Source organism: Chiloscyllium plagiosum, chromosome 35, assembly GCF_004010195.1.
Source record: "Chiloscyllium plagiosum isolate BGI_BamShark_2017 chromosome 35, ASM401019v2, whole genome shotgun sequence".
NCBI lineage: Eukaryota > Metazoa > Chordata > Chondrichthyes > Orectolobiformes > Hemiscylliidae > Chiloscyllium > Chiloscyllium plagiosum.
The window spans coordinates 9746593-9769692 of NC_057744.1; the positions used below are offsets into that span (position 1 = coordinate 9746593).

The 23100-nt window shown below is 43.1% G+C and overlaps 1 protein-coding gene across 2 annotated transcripts in view; it reads right to left on the minus strand.

Moving 5' to 3' along the window:
- The window catches only part of pcsk7 (proprotein convertase subtilisin/kexin type 7), a 214200-nt gene that overhangs the window by 15758 nt on the left and 175342 nt on the right, over positions 1-23100 (minus strand). For both annotated transcript variants that reach the window (XM_043676630.1, XM_043676631.1), the window contains exon 12: positions 15638-15794. In XM_043676630.1, coding sequence (XP_043532565.1) covers positions 15638-15794 — 157 coding nt within the window. The remainder of the gene's footprint in view (positions 1-15637; positions 15795-23100) is intronic.

The following is a 23100-nucleotide window of genomic DNA, read 5'->3' on the forward strand; positions in this document are numbered from 1 at the left end:
TTGGCTGAATTGCTTTTCTTTTGCTGTATTATTTATGATTCTACAACTAAGACTCTCGATGGCAGGAACAAAAGTAACAATTCTTGAAAGACCCTGCAAAATGGTAGCTAAATGTTCCAAATACGTAGATTTTCACGAAATATGCCGTATGTCACTGACTACAGACAGACTTGCCTTTGTATAGCACTTTTCGTGGTCATTGGACATCTCAAAGCACCTCACAGACAGTGAAGTACTTTTAGAAATGCGGTCATTGTTGTAATATTGGAAATCTAGCAGCTATATACACACAGCAATTTCCCACAAACAGTGTTATGGTAATAACCAGTTAATCTGTTGTTGTGATGTTGATTGTGGGATAAGTATCAGCCAGGACACCAGAAATAACTCCACTGTTGCTTTAAAACAGAGTATGGGGTCTTTCACGTTGAGATGACAGGGCAGGCAGAAGTTTTGTGTAGAGGAGAGAGGAGAATATGACTAACTGTGCCAAAGCTAACACCTCGGCAAAATGAAGATAATTTCTAAAATGGTGCTTGTTGGAGATTTGTGTTGAAAATGTTTCATATTTAGAGTCATTGAGATGTACAGCATGGAAACAGACCCTTTGGTCCAAATCATCCATGCTCACCAGATATTCTAAACTAATCCAGCCCTGTTTGCCAGCACTTGGTCCACTTCCCTCTAAGTCGAAAAGTGTGTTGCTGGAACAGTACAGCAGGTCAGGCAGTATCCGAGGAGCAGGAGAATCGACGTTTTCGGCATAAATCCTATGCTCGAAATGTTGACTCTCCTGCTCCTTGGATGCTGCCTGACCTGCTGTACTTTTCCAGCGCCACACTTTTCGACTGTGACTCTCCAGCATCTGCAGTCCTCACTTCCTCCATGTCCTTCTAAACCCTTTCTATTCATATATCCATCCAGATGCCTTTGAAAAGTTGTAATTGTACCAGCCTCTACCACATCTTCTGGCAGCTCATTCCATACATGCACCACCCTCTGTGTGAAAAAGTTGCCCCTCAGGTCCCTTTTAATTTTTTACCCTCTCACCCTAAAACTATGCCCTCTAGTTCTAGACTCTCCCACCCCAGGGAAAAGACCTTGTCTATTTTCCCTATCAATGTCTCTCATAATTTTATAAACCTCTATGAAGTCACCCCTCAGCCTTCAACACTCCAGGAAGAACAGCCCCAGCCTATTCAGGCTCTGCCTATAGCTCAAACCCTTCAATCCCTAACAACATCCTTGTAAATCTTTTGTGAACCCTTTTGAGTTTCACAACATTCTTCTGATAGGAGGGAAACCAGAATTGCGCACAATATTCCAAAAGTGGCCTAACCAATGTCCAGGTACAGCCGCAACATGACCTACCAACTCCTATACTTGAAGCTCTAACCAATAAAGGAAAGCATATCTTCTTCACTATCGTAATCTACTTGCAACTCCACTTTCAAGGAACTATGAACCTGTACTCCCAGGTCTCTTTTTTTCAGCAACACAACCCAGGACCTTACCATTAAGTGTATAAGTATTGACCTGATTTGCCTTTCCAAAATATAGCACCTCACATTTATCCAAATTAAACTCCATCTGCCACTCCTCAGCCCATTGCCTTGATTTGGTTTTACAATAGCATAAGACAAGAAAATGACTACATTTATTCTGAATATGGCTCAAAATTAGTTAGAAGATGGAAGAAGGTAAAGCGGTAGGCACTGTCAACATGGACTTTAGCAAAGCCTTTGACAAGGTTCCGCAAGGTTTACTGGTTACTAAGGTTAATTCACATGTGACTCAGGGAGAACAAGCTAATTGGATACAAAATTAGCTTGACATTAGGAGACAGAGGATAGTGGTAGAGGGCTATTATTCAGACTGGAGGCCTGTGACCAACGTGTGTTGCAAGGATCAGTTTTTGTTTCACTGTTGTTTGTTATTTTTGTTAACAATTTGGAAGTGAATATACAAGGCATGGTTCGTAAGTTTGCAGATGATACCAAAATTGGTGGTACCATGGATGGTGAAGAACATTATCTAAGAGTACAACGGTATCTTGATCAACTGGGCCAGTGGGCTAAGGAATGCCGCATGGAGTTTAATTTAGATAAATGTGAGGTGTGGCATTTTGGTAAGACAAATCAAGGCAGGACTTACACAGTTAGAGGTAGGGCCTTGGGGAGTGCTGTCAAACAGAGAGACCTAGGGATGCAGGTACATAACTCCTTGAAAGTAGCGTCACAGGTAGACAGGGTGATGAAGAAGGCATTTGGCACCTTGCCTTTATCGGTCAGAGTACTGAATTCAGGAATTGGGACATCATGTTACAGCTGTACAAGAGTTTGGTGAGGCCACATTTGGAGTACAATTCTGGTTGCCCTACTCTAGGAAGGATACTATTAAATTGGAAAGGGTGCAAAACGTATTCACAAGGGCGTTACTGAGACTGTTGGGAGGGGGTTGGTGGTTGAGTTATAAGAAGAAGCCAGAAGAGGCCTGGAGCACCGGAGGCTGAGGGATGACCTTATAGAGGTTTATAAAATCATGAGGGGCATAGCTAAGGTGAATAGCCAAGGTCATTTCCTCTGGGTAAGGGAGTCCAAAACTAGAAAGCATAGGTGAGAGAAGAAAGATTTAAAAGGGACCTAAGAGGCAACCTTTTCATGTGGAGGGTGGTGCGTGTATAGAATGAGCTGCCAGAGGAAGTGGTGGAGGTTGGTACAATTACAACATTTAAAAGACTTTTGGATTGGAAAGATTTAGAGGGATATCGGCCAAAATCAGGAAAATGGGACTAATTCAGTTTAGGAAAGTGCCTTGGGCTGAAGGATTTGTTTCCATTCTATATGACTCTACGGCACTATTGGAACAACTCTACTTCTTCAGATTTGCTACTTCTAAAGGACAACTAGCTTAATACAGGTTTATGATCTATTCATTTTTAGAATCTCATTAATCATATCTTAGACAGCACCTTCCAAACCCATGATCAATACCATCTCGAGGACAAGGGCAGCAGATACACGGGAACACCATTAGCTACAACTGTGAATAAAAATAGAATGAGTACTTTGCAAAGTATTTGTAGAGTAGTTCAGACTAAGAGCTGTCTACCTCACTTAGCTAGACAGCCTACCTGTGAATGGGTTAATGAGGTTCAATCACATTCTGCGGCCTACCTCCTCAACCTATCCTGCAGCAAACAAACACACAGCACTTTGCTGTGGTTCAGTGAATAATCGCCAAGGACCTGCCTTCAGACAGAGAATCAAGGAAGAAGAAATATAAACTTATTACTTTTCCAATAAAATCAAATTAATGCAAATAAAGGAATTATTAACAGCTGGTTTATATCTTTAAATTGATGATTACGAATAAAATGAGGTTCTGGGAGACAAAGGGGAGGAGATAAACAGAGACAGTAGGATGAATAATGGTTGTCGAGATTTAGTACTGAGAGTAAGATTTGAGGATTACTGTGTAACAGCTGTCCTTTGTAAGCAAGCTGCTGTAGCCATCTGGGAAATATAAGAGAGAACTCTGATCGCTGATGGGTTGTGGAGCTAGCAGGCTGGTGGTCTCACTCGGGGTCTTGTGGCAAACAGTATTGACGGCCTAAGTGCCTTTGCTCTTTTCAGATTGTTGACAGCTTTAAGGGGGTGATAGTTAGAGATAGAGTGCCTGCTGCCGATACCTGCAGCCATGGAGAGGATCCGAGGACCCAATGCACCCTACAATTTATCAGGGACACTGTACTACCCTGCCGAACCGTACTCTTTCTTCATGGTACTCCAAACACAAGTGCGTTCTGTCCAATGTCAGCATCCCTTATTTTCATCAAAAATACAAACTGATCCATCCAGTAATTGGTGATCCAGCAATTAAGAGTTTTTGCACTGTAGTCACCTTCTGTTGCATTTTGAGTTATGGAACAAAATCACCAGCAGCAGCTCACATAGTGAATTCCACTCAGTTTACAGGCCAGGTAAAGGAGTTTACTTTGGCTAAAGGAAGGCTTGTGGTGTACTAGATAGGAACCTGCCTCTAACCCAGAGGGATCTTGGTTCAAGTCTTACTCCAGGATGTCACAGTCAAAATGCGTTCACAGACTGAACAAGTAGGTTGACTATCAACCTGTGAATCCTTCCAACACACACTGACAACAGGAGCCAAATTGGAGCCTCTATCAACTGTATCCATTAGCTCAGACTACAAAATGTGCATGTTGTCATAGCAACCCAAATTCCTTAGGGGATAAATTAACTCCAAATGGCATGGAATTGAATTAGATTTGATCCCTGTCCTAGCTAGGGTGGATTCAGGATCTGACACGTTGCCATAGTCATGGTGCAGTTTGAATTGCTATGGGTTGGATGTGCCTTCAGGCAGAGAAATCAAGAAGAAGAGGTAATACTGATGGGCTGCTTTCATTAGTTTTTGAGACAGTAACAAGTTATTCATAAAGATTAAAGGAGTTTCAAAGAAACATTAGTTCCATGGAGATTGTTAAACCATGGCATTCTCTAGTTGTGATGCAGTCACAGTCAATTTATTTATTTGAAAGGCATTAGTTGCTTTTACGAAGCAGAATGTTACAAACATGTTGGGAGCAAGCAGGAGAATAGATGGAGAACATGGTGGCTCAATGGTTAGCACTGCTGCCTTACAGCACCAGGGTTCCAGGTTCGATTCCAGCCTCAGGTGACTGACTGTGTGGAGTTTGCACGTTCTCCCCGTGTCTGCGTGGGTTTCCTCCCACAGTCCAAGGATGTGCAAGCCAGGTGAATTGGCCGTGCTAAATCGCCCATAGTGCTAAGTGTGTTAGTCAGAGGGAAATGGGTCTGGGTGGGTTACTCGTCAGTGTGGACAGGTTGAGCTGAAGGGCTTGTTTCCACCCTGTAGGGAATCTAATCTAGTCTTAACTGGAAACTGTTCAGAGGAAGTTTACATGACTGAAATTAGCAGGTTGTCCCTTGAGGAAAATTTGAACTGGCCTTTTTTTTTCATTCATTCACCACTGGCCAGGCCAGCATTTATTGCCCATCCCTAGCTGTCCAGAGGGTAGTTAAGAATCAGTCACATTGCTGTGGGTCTGGAGTCACATGTAGGCCAGACCACGTAGAGATGGTACTTTGCTTCCCTGAAGTATATTAGTAAACCAGATGGGGATTTCCCGACAACAGTTTCATGGTCATCATTAGACACTTAATTCTAAATTCAATTGAAGCTTCCACTATCTGCCTTGGTGGACCTGGGTCCCCAGAACATTGAATCTCATAGTCTAGTGATAATTTCCATTGTGTCCCCTAAGCGGATTGCTTTCACTAGAACTTTGATTAGTGAGGGGTTGCTCTAATTGTAGTGTCTAAGGTCCGGAAGGGTCTTGACAAGGTTAATATAGAAATGATGTTTCCTCTTGTGGGTCAATCCAGGACAAAGGGGAACACTGTTTAAAATTAGGGGTCACCCTTTTATGGCAGAGAAGGGGAGAATGTTGGTCTCACAGAGGACAGTGCAACTTTGGAACTCCCTTCTCAGAAGGTGGGGGAGGTGCGGGCGATTGAATATTTTTAAGGTGGTGGTGGATATATTCCTCACAGGCAGGAAAATCATAGGTTATTGCTGGGAATGTGGAACTCAGAACACAAACAGATCAGCCATGATTTAACTGAGTGGCGGGGCAGGTTTGAAGGGCTGAATGGCCTACATCTACTGCCGCTTTGTACATTCCTAGGACAGTACAGACTTACTTGTCTCAACAGCCTCTTTCTGAGCAGTGGCCTCAGATGGGATTCCAACTCTCTGGCAACAAACACAAATGACTGTCCTGCACAGACTGTTCGATCTCTCCGTCAGTCAGTAAACCATCAAAAACCACAAGTCAATGCTGCCAGAGGCTGTTTTCCACTCCCGGTGAGTTTTCTAACAGCACTTAATGGGCAACAAGTTGCAGATGGATATAATGTGGGCAAGTGGGAGGTTGCTCACTTGGGAGGAAGAATAGAAAAACAGTTTATTTTTAAATGATGTGAAACTTGTAACTGTTGATATTCAGAACATTAAAACATAAGAATGAGGAGCAGGAGTAGGCAATTCAGCCCCTTAAGCTTACTCCACCATTAGATGTGACCTTGGTTGATCTCATCTTGACCTCAACTTCACTTTCCTGCCCACCCTTCAACCCGATACTCGTTAGAAATCTGTCTGTCTCCTTATATGTACTCAATATCCCAGCACTCACCAAACTCTGGGGTATTGAATTCCACATATCCACAACACTTTGAGAGAAGGAGTTCCTCTTCATTTCTGTTTTAAATCTGCTACCCATGACCCTAAAACTGTGACTGCACAGAAGGACCTGAGAGTGCTCGCACAAGGAACTCAAAAATTTAGCATGCAGGTGCAGCAAGCAATTAGGTAGTCACATTACATGTTTGCTTTTATTGGACTATAGGAGCGAAGAGGTCTTGTTATAATTGTACAAGGCTCTGATGCAGTAATACCAAGAAAACTATACAGTTTCGGTCTCCATGTTTAAAGCGGTGGTACAGCAAAACTTCACTATGCAGGTCCCCGAAATGAGCGGTTTGTCCTCCGATGAGAGACTGAGTAAATTGGGAAGTTTACTCTGAAGTTTTGAAATATACAAGACTTTGAAGGGATCTGACATACTGAGAGACTGGGGTGGACAAAGTTAAAAATCACAGAACACCAGGTTATAGTCCAATAGGTTTGTTTGGATGCACTAACTTACAGAGCACTGCTGCTTCATCAGGTAACTAGTTGGGCAGGATCATAAGACATAGAATTTATCACAAAGGATGGCAGTGTCATGCAACTGAAATGATATATTGAACAAACCTAGATTGCTGTTAAGTCTTCCATCTTTTAGAATGGGTTGCAAGTTTTGGTTCATTAATACGTAAATCACAGAACTTCTTTTAAGTCACATTCTTGAGATAACAAGGTTTTACAAAAAAAAGTGACATCTCAGCTCAGATAATGTATTAAAGGCAGTCAATCCATGTAATATTTTATAAATTCCTACTTTGGAAATAGAACCAGTCTTATTTAGGATTGGGGTACCGACAGACTCTGACCTCACACCTTTAATGCATTGTCTAAGCTGAGATGACACTTTTTTATATATAACCTGTTGTTGTGTGATTTTTAATAAAATAAAAGGCTGTAAACTTAAATCTAACAAGTACAGACAGGTCAGTTTAACTTCGGTGGTGGGGAAACTTCTGGAAGCAATACATCAGAATAAAACTAACAATACGTGGACAACTGTGGGTTAACTAAAGACAGTCAATATTGATTTCGCAATCATGTTTAACTGGCTGGAGTTTCTTTAACAGGGAGTGTTGGTGAGGGTAATGCTGTTGATGTGATGTACATGGACTACCAAAAGACATGTGAAACAGTGCCACGCAAATGACTTGAGCAAGGTTAGAGCTCACAGAGTAAAAGGGGCAGTAGCAACGTGGATAAAAATTAACTGAGTGATAACATACAGAGAGCTAGTGAATACTTTTTGGGCCGAAGGAAGGTTTTTACTGAAGTCCCCTGGGGTTGGTATTTAGACCTTTGTTCTTCCTGATACATATCAATGAAAAAGACCTAGGTGCATCTGGCACATCTTCAAAGATTGCAAATGATACAAAACTCGGACACCTTGTAAACTGCAAGGAGGATAGACCTTCAGAAGGACAGTGATGGTGATAGGGGTAGGAAAGTGTCCAGTGCATGTAGAGAAACGTGAGGTAATAAATTTTGGTACAAAGAACATGAAGAAACAATATAAAATAAAGGATACTATTCTGAAGGGTGTTCAGAAGCAGACAGACCCATGCATATGTCATTAAAGGTGACAGAATAGGTGGAAAGAGCAACTAACAGTGATGGAATGGTAGTGTCTCTACCTCTGGGCCAAAAGGTCCAGATTTAAGTCACACCTGCTGCAAGGTGCTATCACATATCTGAACAGGTTGATTAAAAATACCTACAATATCCTAGGCTTTATTAATAGAGACATAGCTCAAAAGAACAAGTAGTAAATGCTGAACCTGTGTAAGAGGTTAGTTAGACCTCAGCTGGATGATTGAGTGGTTTTGGGTACCACATTTTAAGAAGGATGAGAAAGTGCTGGGAAGAGTGCAAAAGAGATTTCCAAATTAGTCCCAGGGATGAGAAATTTCAGTTATGAAAGTAGTTGAAACTGTTTTCATTGAAGAGGTGATTTGACAGACATTTTGAATATATGAGGGATTTGGATAGAATAGATGGGGGAAATCACTCCCACTCACAAAACAACCACGAACAAGAGGGCATATTTAAAATAATTTGTAAAAGAAGCATCAGTGATGAGAACTTTGTTTCCACACAGCAAGATGTTAGGGTCTGGAATGCACTGCCTGGCGTGAAGGCAGGTTCAATAAAAGCTTTCTCAAAGTTATTAGATGACTATTTGAATTGAAACAATGTGCGGATTTATGGGGGAAAGATAGGAGAATGGAACTAAGTCATAATGCTCTTTTGAAAAGCCCATGCAGACATGAAGGGCTGAATGGCCTCTTGCAACAATTCTGTGTTACTAAATACATTTAAGAGTGAGGTAGACAGACGTTTGGTCTCTGAGGGATTCAAAGGTTATGGGGCTTGGTAGGAATAGTGAGGTTGAAGCCCAAGAACAGCCATTGAATAGAGGGCAGGTTCATTGGGTGTACTCCTGTCCCCATTCCTCACATTCTTACTTAATCAGCTTCTCTTTAGACAAGGTCACATGTGACAGATAATGCTGGAACTACTCAGCTCATCAGGCAGCAAGGTAGAGACAGAAACGGAGTTCACGTGGCAGCACAGTGACCTATCATTACAATCCAAAACCACTTCAGATGAAAGCTCGCCAAACTAAAAAATTAACATCCTTCTCCACAGATCCTGCCCTGACCTGCTGAACATTTGCATCATTGTCTTGTTTTATTTCCGCCTTCCAGCATCTTTCTTACACAGTAGTTTGCCCTTCACAGTCTCTCATCCAGAATCTTCAACGTCTTGTCTTCCACATCTCCTTGGATGCAAGACATTGACTAACCCAGAGGCCAACTGACTCCAGAATGGGAAGGGATCGTCACAGTAAAGGAGCCTTTTGGCGGGGGAGAGAATGAGGTATTCAGGGGGAGGTGGGGTGGGAATAGGTGCACCTCAATGGTGCCCATTAGCCAGCTGTGCAAATGCAAGCCACTCAGTAAATCTCAGGGGACTGACGGCTGCATTTTGGGGATAGGGCCGTGATGAGTTAAAAGTAAATCCCTCTGACTTCCGTATGTTTTGCAGTGATTTCCCGGCAACAACATTCGCAAGTTAGATGCTGGGTGTGAATGGAACTGAACCCAGTTGTAATGCTTTCCGTAGCTAAATAGCCAGCCAACACCATAATGCATGCCCAGGTCGAATAGTCAGCTAGTCATATAACGCACTCTGTGGTCAATTAGCCATTGGGCTCTCTTCATCTGTGCCCACACAAGAGTAACTGCTCAAGTTAGAGCTTGTGAAACAGTAGGACTAATTTATTTCAGGCGAGGGAGGAAGCAAAAGGGTAGGGTTTTGACGTGTGCAGTCTTATTGGCAGTGAAGCAACTAATCACACTCAAGCAGAAACACGCAAAAAGCACATGGTAATTGAGAACAGGCCCAATTACAGCTGTGAAACAAAAACATTTAGGCCAGGAGGCACAGAGAATGAGAGCCCATTCCCCAAGCGGAAATGAAGGCCAGCTGCAGCTACATTGTATTTGAAACCAGCTAATTACAGTAACATGAGAATTAATAGCCAACAGTTCGCTGACAATGGACAGAATGTTCTGTCCAAAACAATCACCATTCTCCACTGACTGACTACACAGCATGAACTAATCACACCGCATGCATGCAACTTCTACAGGCCTAACTTCAAATAAATCAAAGCTGTGTTCCTACTGGAGTTTGCACTTGCATTTCTCAGGCTCATCAACAAAGAAAACCACCAAGGACGTGACCAAGCAAATGCTTCTTACAAATCTCCTACCTGACATACAATCGATTGCCTCATGCATTATTTCTGATCAGTAATTTTTTCCTCTTGCTGCTGATCTTGTCCAAGTAATGGGGAACCAGCCCTAAACAAATGTTGCATTCGGCAGGTAAGGGAACAGAAACCTCCTCATCTCTCACTTTTGTCATTCATTAACAACCAGCTTTTGGCTGGAGGCTGTATGGTCAGGAAGTTCAGACCCATATACTATCACTTAGCAACACAACCTGTTGGCACCACCATCGCCCATTGGTAGCAGCACCAGTCCACAGGTTCCAACATAACATAAAACTCTTTGAATGTTTCTTGTGATTAACATCACATAAAAAGTGGAATGGGGGCAGAGAAGGGGTCACAAAAAAAAGAAATCTCCTGCCTCCGAAATTCCCTTCCTGCTTTTCCTCAGAGACCAGCAAAGTGCCTCGGCTGTGTATCTGTTGAAGTAACCGGATAGCGTCCTTGAGGTTTCCATTTCATGTATAGGAATGTGATCAGGCTTTTCATCCAGTGCCTCGACTCCTCAACTGTGCAGCTCAGGAAGGCCATTTAATTTAGCTTTCCGTATGGACAATGAAAACAGTCAAACGCAGCGTGAAATTGCGCAGTTGTTCTGCAAACTTCACAAGGAATGTCCTCACGGAATCATATACTCCAAACTCCTTCAAAAAGGAGTTAAGAGGGTAAAAACAATGACTGCAGATGCTGGAAACCTGATTCTGGATTAGTGGTGCTGGAAAAGCACAGCAGTTCAGACAGCATCCGACAAGCAGTAAAATCGACGTTTCGGGCAAAAGACGTTCATCAGGAATACAGGCAGAGAGCCTGAAGGGTAGAGAGATAAATGAGAGGAGGGTTGGGGTGGGGAGAAAGTAGCATAGAGTACAATAGGTGAGTGGGGGAGGGGATAAAGGTGATAGGTCAGGGAGGAGGGTGGAGTGGATAGTTGGAAAAGAAGATAGGCAGGTAGGACAAGTCATGGGGACAGTGCTGAGCTGGAAGTTTAGAACTGGGGTGAGGTGGGGAAAGGGGAAATGAGGAAACTGTTGAAGTCCACATTGATGCCCTGCGGTTGAAGTGTTCCGAGGTGGAAGCTGAGGCGTTCTTCCTCCAGGCGTCGTGTGGTGAGGGAGTGGTGGTGAAGGAGGCCCGGGACCTCTATGACCTCGGCAGAGTGGGAGGGGGAGTTGAAATGTTGGACCACAGGGCGGTGTGGTTGTTTGGGGTGCGGGTATCCCAGCGATGTTCCCTAAAGCGCTCTGCTAGGAGGCATCCAGTCTCCCCAATGTATAGGAGACCGCATTGGGAGCAACGGATACAATAAATGATATTGGTGGATGTGCAGGTAAAACTTTGATGGATGTGGAAGGCTCCTTTAGGGCCTTGGGTGGAGGTGAGGGAGGAGGTGTGGGCGCAGGTTTTGCAGTTCCTGCGGTGGCAGGGGAAGGTGCCAGGATGGGAGGGTGGGTTGTTGGGGGGCGTGGACCTGACCAGGTAGTCACGGAGGGAATGGTCTTTGCGGAACGTGGAAAGGGGTGGGGAGGGAAATATATCCCTGGTGGTGGAGTCCGTTTGGAAGTGGCGGAAATGTCGGCGGATGATTTGGTTTATGCGAAGGTTGGTAGGGTGGAAGGTGAGCACCAGGGGCGTTCTGTCCTTGTTACTGTTGAGCTCTTCGGATGCTGTCTGAACTGCTGTGCTTTTCCATCACCACTAATCCAGAATACAGAAAATTAAGAGGAAAGGGGTGAGACCATTTCATCCGACAGATCATCCTTGTTTTGCCCAACGTCAATCAACTAATATCCTTTCTCAAACACATCCCTACCTCTTTTTTAAGCCCCTTATCAAAAAATAAATTCACCCGTCCCTCAAACATCTTGAATAAACTCTCCTTTACAGTTTGTGCAAAATTGTGCGGTGTAAATCACCGTTTAAAAACAAAACTATGACATCATCAGGGTGAATGATTTGTTATGGACAAACACGATTCAACAAATTCTCCAGTTTAAACATGTACAGCAATTTTATGTTAAGAGGTCTCAGACTTTGAAACATAATAGATCATTTGCTGAAGTCTGGTGATTAGTGGGGTCAATTGAATATTGCCATGAAAAATAAACAGGACAGACCGAAAAGACTAACAGAGGATCACAGGACAGAGAATGTGGTGGTAGCAATAACAACTTGCATTTATGTAGCATCTGTGGTGTATACAGTACAAAGATCTGCTTCACAGAAGCATTATCAGACAAAAATTAGCAGCATACCACAGAAAGAAACACAAAAACAGGTGGCCTAAAGCTTGGTCAAAACTGGTCAATTTTCAGGAGTGTCTGAAAGGAGGATGAGAGGTAGAGAGGTTTAGCAAACTTAGAGCCCAGCCCAGTTGAAGGATTGGTACTGGAGGCAGTAAAACATTGAGCTGAAAAAAGAGGTGAGAGAGGAAGAGCAGGTTTCCAGTTTGCATTAGTGGGATGTAATGGTGTCGTGGCTTTTTCACTGCACTAGTAATCCAGAAATTCAGCTTTCTGTTCTTAGGTAATGGGTTCAAATGCTACCATGGCAGATGTTGAAATGTTAATTCAATAAACTCTGCAATTAGAAAGGAGAACTAATGGCGACCACATAAACATTGTTGTAAAAGTCCATCTGGTTCATTAATGCTTTTTAGGAAATAAGATCTGGCATTGTAACCTGGTCTAGCCTATATTTGACTCCAGATCACAGCAATATGGTTGACTCTTAAATGCCCCTTGAAATGGCTGAGCAAGTCACTCAATTGAATTAAGCCACTATGAAAGCTAACCAACAGAAATCAGACAGACAACCTGGCACTGATCCAGGCATCGAAAATGACAGCAGAAAACATAGTACTCCCAACTAGAAGGCCAATGGCAGTAGTCACATGGGTACACCACTACCTGCAAGTTGCATACCACAAGTCTGCTTGGAATGATATCCCTGTTCCTTTATTGTCACTGAATCAGATTCCTGGAAGTCCCTTCCTAACTCCCTCCCTAACCCTACACATGACCAACATCAGTTTAAGAAGGCAGCTCCCCACCATCACCTTCTCAAGGGCAATTAAGGATGGGCAGTAAATGCTGCCCCCCCCCCCCCAGCGATGATCACAGCCTATGAACAAATAAAATAAAAATTGCCTTATGTTAAAAAAAGGAATGCATATATATTCTCTGCTCTCGAAACATGGATTTCTGAAGCAAATTACAATTGCAGACTTGTGAACATTGAAAATATTGATGGAAATATTCAAAGCCAAACAACTTTAATTCCACTGAATGACTGGCTACTCCCATACAGCAATGGTTCTGTCACCTGACATGATAAACATTTGCCCGAAACGTTGATTTTCCTGCTCCTCCGATGCTGCTTGATCTGCTGTGCTTTTCCAGCACCACTCTAATCTAGACTCTGGTTTCCAGCATCTGCAGTCCTTGTTTTTACCAAGATAAATAGCTTTTCAAACCAATCAACAGCTGTAAGACCCAAACAGAAAAAGCTGAACAGCAGCAGTCTGATTGCCACAAGATCAATGTCAGAACCTGATCTGCTAAAATGAAAAAACAATTCAGAAAGCCCTAAAATGACCATTGTTTGGTTTACCAGTTCTGTAAGACAGGCCTCGCCTTTTGACTTGGGGGGTTTAAAGAGTGAATTTCAGAGCTTTGAAGCAAACTTTTTTCTTGCCGTGACTAGAGGTGGATCGTGTGTTATACAAACATAAGCTGGACGTGTGTGGGGCACGAGCATGTGCACGCATGCCAATGAGGTTAGAATTACCTCATGGGAGAAAGGTAAGTCACCAGACATTCTCTGCAATCCAAACATTCTGTCAGCCACTTCAGTGAAGTTAATTGAATTAAATCAATGTTAACAAAAGAACATCAAAGAACATACTCACTCCATACTAATGAAAACCTGCGAATCTCCTACCCTGGGCCAAAATTACCTCAAAAGTTCAAACGTACCCTTTTTGCCAACAGAGATTTCTTTTCCCCCCTCCAACCTTGAGAATATGTAGAACTTTATGACAGAAGCAACTTCAACTGGAGCACCGTGAACAGTTCTCCACAACGCAGTCTGGGAAAGATGTGAAAACTGAGGATACATAGGAATTTTGCCAGGATGTAACCAGGGATGAGGACTTTCAGTTGTGGGGTTGGGTGGGAAAATTTGGGATTGTACTCCCAGGAATAAGTAAGACCACTAGAAATGGGAGCAGGCCCTGTTCCGCCATTTAATGAGATCATAGCTGATCTTTTCATGGACTCAGATTCACTTTTCCACCCACTCACCATAGCCTTTAATTCTTTTACTGTTCAAAAATCTATCTTTGCCTTAAAAACATTCAACGAGGTAGTCTCAACTGCTTCAACGGGTAGACAATTCCACCGATTCACCTTCGGGTGAAGAAGTCCCTCATTAACTTAATCCTAGTCCCGAATAGGGAGCATTCAGAGGTGATCTCATCAAAAACTGTGAAAATACTGAGCAAATTTGACAGAGCACCTGGAGAATAAGGTAATCCCTGTGGGGAATTAGCCTAAGGACATTGAAAAAAACTCGAGTAGAAAGGATAAGCAGTTTCTTCAGGGAGAGAGCTGTCAGAATTTGGAACATTTGAAGCTTTGGAAGAAACAGATACTATTAAAATTTGAAAAGGCTGTTGGGATAGGAAATCAAAGGCGAAAAAACAGAGTTACAAACAAAAAGCAGAGTTAGGGCCTGAACACAGCTGCATTTTTACAAAGCCAACACAGTCACAACAAGCTGAATGTGGAAACTCCAATAATTCTACAATCACACTACCACGTGATATTATTTTGATCTAGGTTAATAGTCATTCAGCAGTATTCAGAAATAATCTTGGTAGCAAAGCTGGCTGCATATACTTTTAATCCTTGAACCTCAAAGGTCAATGGTATCTGGATACTGGTGGCAACTTATATTTAAGAAAATATTAGTTGTGAATCATTTGGCAGATGTCTAGAAAATGTGTGTCAAGACTGCATTGAGCAATGAAAAATGGAAGGGCGAATTTGCTTCCAGAAATGAGAGGGAAGGGGTTTCAGCAATTTGCACTGGTGCCCACATTCATAAGGGCATTAGTGAACGAGTTGGGTTTTTCCAACATTCAAAAAGGGTTTCATGGTCTTGGATCTGGGTTCAAATCCTGTTATGACAGATACTGGATTGAACTGAATTGAACAACGGAATTCAATAAATATCTGGAATTAGGAATCTAATGATGAATACGAAAACATTTTTGATTGTCAGAAACACCCATTTGTTTCACTAATGCCCTTTAGGGAAGGGGAACTGCCATCCTTTCCTGGTCTGGACTACATTTGACTACAGACCCAAAGCAAGGTGGTTGACTCTTAACTGCCCTCTGGACAATTAGGGATGGGCAATAAATGATAGCCTGCCCAGCAACGCTCTCACCCTGTGGATGAATGTTAAAATTATTCTACGGTCAGCTCCTTGGAGCTGTAGGATTTCCCTCTGCCACTTCTGGAAAATCTCCTGCAAATGCCCACTTACGTGTCCATGACGCGTTTGGCTCCAATGAGTGAAGGCATCCCACTGGGACAATACAGGGTCAGTTCCAGGGAGCCCCGAGCTGGGTGTGCAATGGTCACTGTCACTGCCACATGTTCCAGGGTCTTCATACCAGACAAGTACAACTCATCAGCGGTTACTGTGGAAAGCAGAACAATAACTCTTGTGAACAGAAGCCTGATAACGCGAGCCAAGGGTAAACCCAGTTGATGTTGATTTGCAAAAGAAGCAACAAGATTTGTTCGAGACTGGTCACGAAACAGTAAGCTGCATTCAAAGAGGCCACAGAAATTCTCAAACCTTGGCACTGTGTGAACTGTTAAGTTCTAGTGTGGGACTTTATTCACACAGGCCGGAGTGTAAATTAGGTAAGTTACATTGCTCCATTTCTGCTCCTCCCAACTTTTGAAAAGGAGCTTGCAATTTTGGTGCTTGACTGTTTAAAGTGTTGGTATGATTCACAGGGTTTGTACCTTTGACTTTGTGGCAGCCGATAAAGACAACGGAGAGGTGGGGTGGGAGGGAGTTTCAAACCCCAAACCAGCCTCTGGCAAGTTGCTGGGTTAGAATATGTGCGTGTGTATCTGTGTGTGTTGGTGTTTGTGCATATCTGTGTGTTGGTTTGCGTGTGTATCTGTGTGTGTTGGTGTTTGTGCATATCTGTGTGTTGGTTTGCGTGTGTGTCTGTGTGTGTTGGTGTGCGTGTATATCTGTGTGCTGATGTGCGTGTGTGCACGCATGTGGGTGTGTGTGTTTTATGTGTGTGTGTGCATGTGTGTTAGGCTCTGTGTCTGTGTGTGTGTGTCTGTAGAGGATATATTTGCCTCCTGTTGATGAAGTGACATCACACACCTCCCCTCCACCCAACTGCAAAGGCAGCTGCTTCTCCTCACCCTTGGGCAAGGCCTAGTGAATTCAGAAACAAAATTCGAGTGAGACATTTAAACAGGCTGACATTCATTATTAACCACTTTACAGTTCAGGTCAAATTCAACTCCAAAGGTTTGCATAAGACTCATTTCAAATGTGAAAACAAAAATGCATTTCAAATATCAAAAGTCTGCCACAAAAATGCTCAGTTTGTTCAGCAAAAGTTGGCAGTGGCCTGGCTTTATATACACAGGACAAAGCAACATATTTTAATTAAATCAGTCAGCTCTCCATAAAGACGTGATGGGGACCAGGAGACATTGGAGACCAATTTATGCCAGACTTGTTTGCCCTGGAGGTGATTGAATTCCTTCCTTTGTTAAACCACATGCCACATGTCCACCTTCATCCACTTTCACACACTCGCCGTCGGACAATGTAGGACCAACCTGCTTTTTATTCCTTGGCTCATTAATGCACAGATGGAAATGCCAGCCTACATGCTTCATGCTGATGTTTTTTACAAGGGAGCTCTGTTCTGCCAAATCTACTGCTTTACAAAATTGTTAGCTGATAAACTCCGCTCTTTCTCTATGCTTTGGGACAGTGAAGAGGGCAACAATTATGTCAAGGGAATCACATTCCTCACCTTTTGATTCCTACACAGCGGCTGCCTGTCCAGAGGGGTGAACCTGATTGACATCAAATAGTCCATTACACTCACAATGCCCAACATACCAGCTGCAGCAGGACAAAGGAAAATCAGCTCAGAGGAACAGTGAAGACCATTCAGCCCCTCAAACCCAGCATTCAGTGATGATGACAATGGCTGGTCTCCATCTCAACTCCCAGTTGTTGCTTCAAACGTGTGGGGGACCTCTACTATTCTCCACTCAATGCAGAAAATAGGCCTCCCTTTCTCAAAGATGTGGGGGACAGAAAAGAAGGGTTACACCCAAAATATTGACTTCTCCACCTCCTGATGCTGCCTGGCTTTCTGTGTTCTTCCAGCCTCCCACTTAATTACCCTTGACTAGCAAGAATCTCTCAAGCTCAAATTTCACATTGTTTAATTTAAAACCAGTACCAAATGTCTTTTCATTTGGGAATAGGGAGCTCCACTTTGTACAAATAAGTGTTTCTCTCTCTGATGGCCCACTTCTGATTTCAAGGTTGCCATCCCTTGTTTACAAATCTAAAGGGGAAGGAATGTTCCCTGTCGAAAATGTTATTGCTCCTGATCCTATCCAGGAATTCATCTATGAGTGGAAAATGTAGATTAAAAAGAAACTCACTTGCAGTGAAAGCATTTGACTGAGACGTTAAACCAAGCCCCTGTCTCCCCTCTTAATTTATAGCTTTAAATTAAGGGGTGGTAGGTATAGGACAGATGTTAGGGGTAGATTCTTTACTCAGCGAGTCGTGAGTTCATGGAATGCCCTGCCAGTAGCAGTGGTGGACTCTCCCTCTTTATGGGCATTTAAACAGGCATTAGATAGGCATATGGAGGATAGTGGGCTAGTGTAGGTTAGGTGGGCTTGGATCGGCGCAACATCGAGGACCAAAGGGCCTGTACTGCGCTGTATTTTTCTATGTTCTATAAGTAAAAATCTCACTGAACAATTTGAAGCAGCAGAGGGAAAGTTTCTTGACCAACACAGATGCCCAACCCAGCCCCCAGCACCAGATTCACAGCTTGTGTGTCTCATTCTTTGCTGTTCACAAACCAACAGGAGTAACAACAGTGTCTCTGCATGGTGAATAAAACTTATTGACAATCGGAGTTGTCCTGAGAACATGAAGGGTGCTATGTAAATGCTGGCTCGTTTGGGTCAAGTCGTTCCTTGCCATCCATAATTCTGACTCTCGCCATTGGCCACAATCGCAAGGTTGCTGAGGACTCTCTGAATCCGTCAAAACTGTTTCTCAGTGTCCAAGGGAAGCAGGAGCAAAGGAAATAAGTTTGGGAAGTATCCCAAAACACTGAAGTAAAGAAGCGGTGTCTGAAGAAATTGAAGGCCAAAACAAACAGTCACTGCTAAAGCTCAGGAAAAAAAACAAGACTTCTCCCCCCACAGTCCATCCACCATCTTATTTGTGTTCTCTTATTATGTAGCCAGGGAGAGCACAAATAAGTTTCTTTTTCTAAAAAAAAGCCCTAAGCCTCTTTTTAACTCCTGATAAAACAATGAGCTGGCAATCTTCTGTCGAGCATATTGAAAAATAATCTGATAATGCAGATTTTGAATGTTGTCCAACAGCCAGTGACAGATAGTTCTTCTGTCCACATTCACTGATATTTCTGCTTGCAGCAGTAACATTGCCTTAAATGGTCACAAAGCAAAGAGTAACCTGGCTACGGCCCAGCATCAGCTTTGGAGTAGCTTCTTGTCTAATTTAATATTTGCATCACATTTCCTCCTCGATAAATTTTCACTGGAACGTCATTTTTGACCACTGTTGAGCCAAAAGTGATAAATAATGTCTAGATATTAAAACCGTTGGACATGCATGACATCATTGACCTGGCATGGTTCCTTCTGTTTTAAAAAAAATGCACATCCCTCATGGCAGATCAGCCCTCCTCACCATTAACCATGAATGACCGCGGCGGTGTCTGTACAGGAGCTTTTGGGCGCAGAGGGTACTATCAGTACTTCTGAACTAGAAGCTCTGGGTTCAATTCCCAATCCAGGACTGATAGAGCAAGGAAGATGTATTCGTAATACGGCCAAAACAGGTTGACTTCCAACTTGTCAATCTTTTTAATACCCACCAATGGGAAATGTAAAGAGTTGAAGAGATTCCAGGTCAGCAATGTGATGGGAACAACATTGAAGTCTCAATCATTATCTATCGCAGGTAAAAGTGTAAGATAGATAAAGGCTGGCCCAGTGATTTCTATTAAAAGAGTGATTCTGTGTGTGTGTGTGTGCGTGAGAGAGAGAGAGAGCATGTGAGAGACTGCACGTGTGTGTGTATGTGTGAGACAGAGAGAGACTGTGTGTGTGTGTTGGGGGTGAGTGGGTAATGGAGGAATGTCTGGTCTATCAGAATATAGGCATTCTGATGGATGCCTATACTGAGGACTTTGATGCCACCCTACAGCTGAGATTATTTAGAGTCGGTCTCTTTGCACTGCCTGTTTAAGAGGCTGCGGCATTGTGGGTCTAAACTATAAACCTCCAAACAACTGCTCAACTGTCAAAAGGCACTGTCACCAGAATCACCCAACTCAACAGACACAATGTTTTATAATTGATCCATCAAGGAGATGCCAAAGACTGAGTTGTATATCCTTTTTCAACTTTGAACCTTTGGACTCACATTTCTAATCTATGTGCATTTGTGTCGTATTTTATTATCTTTTCTCATGTTTTTAGTAGTTAACAAAATAAATTTTCTTTAACTGAAGAAATTCTGGCTCCTGTGAAAACATAAATGCATTTGAGCAAAGGAAAGGCATTCATGAGGGAAGAATCTTTTGTTAAATTAGCCTTGTTGTGATCAACTGAGAAAAAGAGGAGCTCTTTTACTCTTCCTCACCCAGGATCAGAATGAATTGAGGACTGTTACTGGGGACTGGTTGCAGCAACAGGAGTGTGTATCCCACTGACCTGGTAGTTTGAGTGACCACACATAGACGTAATCACGTGGCTCGTCAGATACCACAGGTATCTTCATCTCCCAGAAGAAACTTGGAAAAACTAGAAAAGTTTATTCAGGGACTGGAACCATGGCCCAAAACACAGCCAATCAGAAAGGCAAAAGGGTCCCCAACTGTGAGGACCAATGTGCTTTGTATTCATTCATTTGTGGCATGTGAGGCAACACTGACTGGGCCAGCATTCTATTACTTGTCACTGGTTGCCCTCGTGAGAAGGTGGTAGTGAGCTGTGTTTTTGAACCGTGTGTGTGTGTGTCTGTGTATATTTCCTGCCACCCACAATACCACCATAGAGGGAATTCCAGGACTCTGACCCAGTGACACAGTGGAAGCACGACATATTTCCAAGTCTGAGTGGTACGGAGAGGAGCTTGCAGCTGGTGGTGTTCCCTTGTATCTGCTGCCCTTGTCTTTCTATGTGGCAGTGGACATGGAGTTAGAAGATGCCCACTGAGAATTTTGGGGAATTTCTGCAATGCATCTTGGAGATAGTACACACTGCTGCTGCTGCTGCTGAGCATTGGTGGTGGAGGGAGTGGATGTTTGTGGATGTGGTGTGAATGGTGTGCAATGTGGGTAGGCAGGAACTGAAGTGAATCAGCCATATCCACCCATTCCCAGATTTACGGATGATCCACAGTCAGTAGACCCTAGATTTTCTTGGAATAAAGTGGACTAAATTGAAGTTAAAGGCTGGAAGTTTGAGAAGATGGCAGTGACATACTTAGCTATCTCAGAGACCTTGAACCAGATCTTGTGCCAGTCAGGCAGACACTGAGTAGCAGTTGGGAAACCCATTCTTTTGGGGGATGAGATCTCCAGGCCTGAGCTGCCAGTCAATTGGGAGGGTTAGCAGCTCTTTGGTCCCATTGGTGCTGGGTGTGGTGGCTTCTGCTGGGACTGCTGGCTTCTGCTGGGACTCCAGCTGATGAGGAGAAGCAGAAGAGAACGTGATCTTTAGAACAAGGTCAATAGGGTTAGGGTAGTGGAGGGAATAATGGCGGGATGGGGGCTGCTACAGGTTACCCCATTGCTATCAGGAGGGCATCTGTAAGTGAAAACTGCCTGATCAGAAGGCCAGCCCCCAAAACCGAAGGAACAATTGGAGACAGTGGGGTCACCAGGCAACCTGGCCATACCATGGGAGCTCCGCGCTGCTGGTAAAGTACCGGTGACAGGGGATGTGCCCCTTGATTGGTCACTTCAATCAGACAGACTTTCATCTGGGCAGAGAGGTGCCTACCCTCTTCCCAACCACCATCAGAATGTCAAGATGGCAAAATCCCTCCTTCATTGTCTCAACTCTTATCCTGTCGTTGTTGAAAAGGGCGATGCTGGAAAAGTACAGCAGGTCAGGCAGAATCCGACGAGCAGGAGAATCGACGTTTCAGGCTTAAGCCCTTCGTCAGGAATGTCATCGCAGGCTCTGTCAAATTCCAGTCACATTGTGCCTTCCACTTCCTCAATTACATTGACATGTAATCAGCGTTGTAATGAAGGAAACACAACAACCAATTTGTGCAGAGCAAACTCCCATTGGAGAATAATTAGATACGCTTTTGTGCTGTCGAACATGGGGCAGATATCAGCCAGGACTCATGGCAGAACTCCTGTCAAGATTATTCACTGAAATATTCCGAAAGGAAAAACCTGTATTAATTGTAACATTTCATTTGAAAGGTGGCATCTCAAACAGTACAGCATTCTCTCAGTGTAATCTACTGGCTTTATCTAGAATACAAACAAATCCGGGCTAACATGCCAGTGCAGTACTCTCTCAGTGCTGCACTAGCATGCCAGCCTGGATTTATTTGTATTCTAGATCAGGATAGTAGATTACATCTACTTGGACACCACAGTGCTATTGAGGAAAATAATTAATGTACTTGTGAATTGGCACAGATCAACAGGAATTATGCAGTACAGAGGAACCTTGATTGGCTGAAGGACATGGGCGGGAAGTATTTCGTTTGGTTAATCGAATTCTGGATAATCGAATGCCGGATAACATAGTTTAGCCAAGCACTGGGGCCTTGGGATTTTGCTGGATAATCTGATATTCGGATAATCGATAATTGAGGTTCCTCTGCATACACACAGCACTGCAGCAGGAATCACATTGTTCTGAGGGTTAAACATCCTTGCCAGTCACATCAAGAACTTACACATCATCACAGTCCCTACAGAACTCGCATACCTACTGGACTCAGTTGTCAGGCCCTATTCTTATCATCAGGCCAGTCGGTGCTCCTGGTTGGTAGATTCACAAGCAATGACTGGATCCTTTGTTTGTAACAGAAGGATCTGGCTTAGAAGCCACTGATCTTCTGATGCCAAATACCACTCGACTCATGGCAACAAACACTTCTCCGCTGAATTACTATTTGGCAAGACACGACTTTAATGCATCGCAACCCAAATGTTGTCAGTTCTCATTGCCGTTCCGAAACCAAGTCCTTTTGCAAGTAATTTAACACATGTTGCAACATTAAATACAAACTGGAAAGTTAGAAGGCAGAATAAAAGGTGCAAGACCACAAAACATGCACTAGTCTTTTTAGTTCATGAGTTTTTCTCCCCTGATGTTCAATTTTATTTTTAAGATGAAATGCTAAGCCAAGTTCTTATCTACCAGTTCAGGTGAATGTAATAAAATCCTACAATATTATTTGAGAAGTGTTACAATCCCTGTAGAGAGTGATCACTTCTAAAACAGTAAACAGGTGTCCCAGTGAATACAAAGGAAGAACAGAATAAAAGATCACATTGTAAGACTTTTACTGTAACATAAAACTAAAAGTAACATCGACTAAACATTACTTAATAGATAACAGGGAACTAGCTCATGAAACTGCAGAAAAGATTTTTCCCAATAGTTACTTTTTGCAACAGATATTCTCCCACTCAC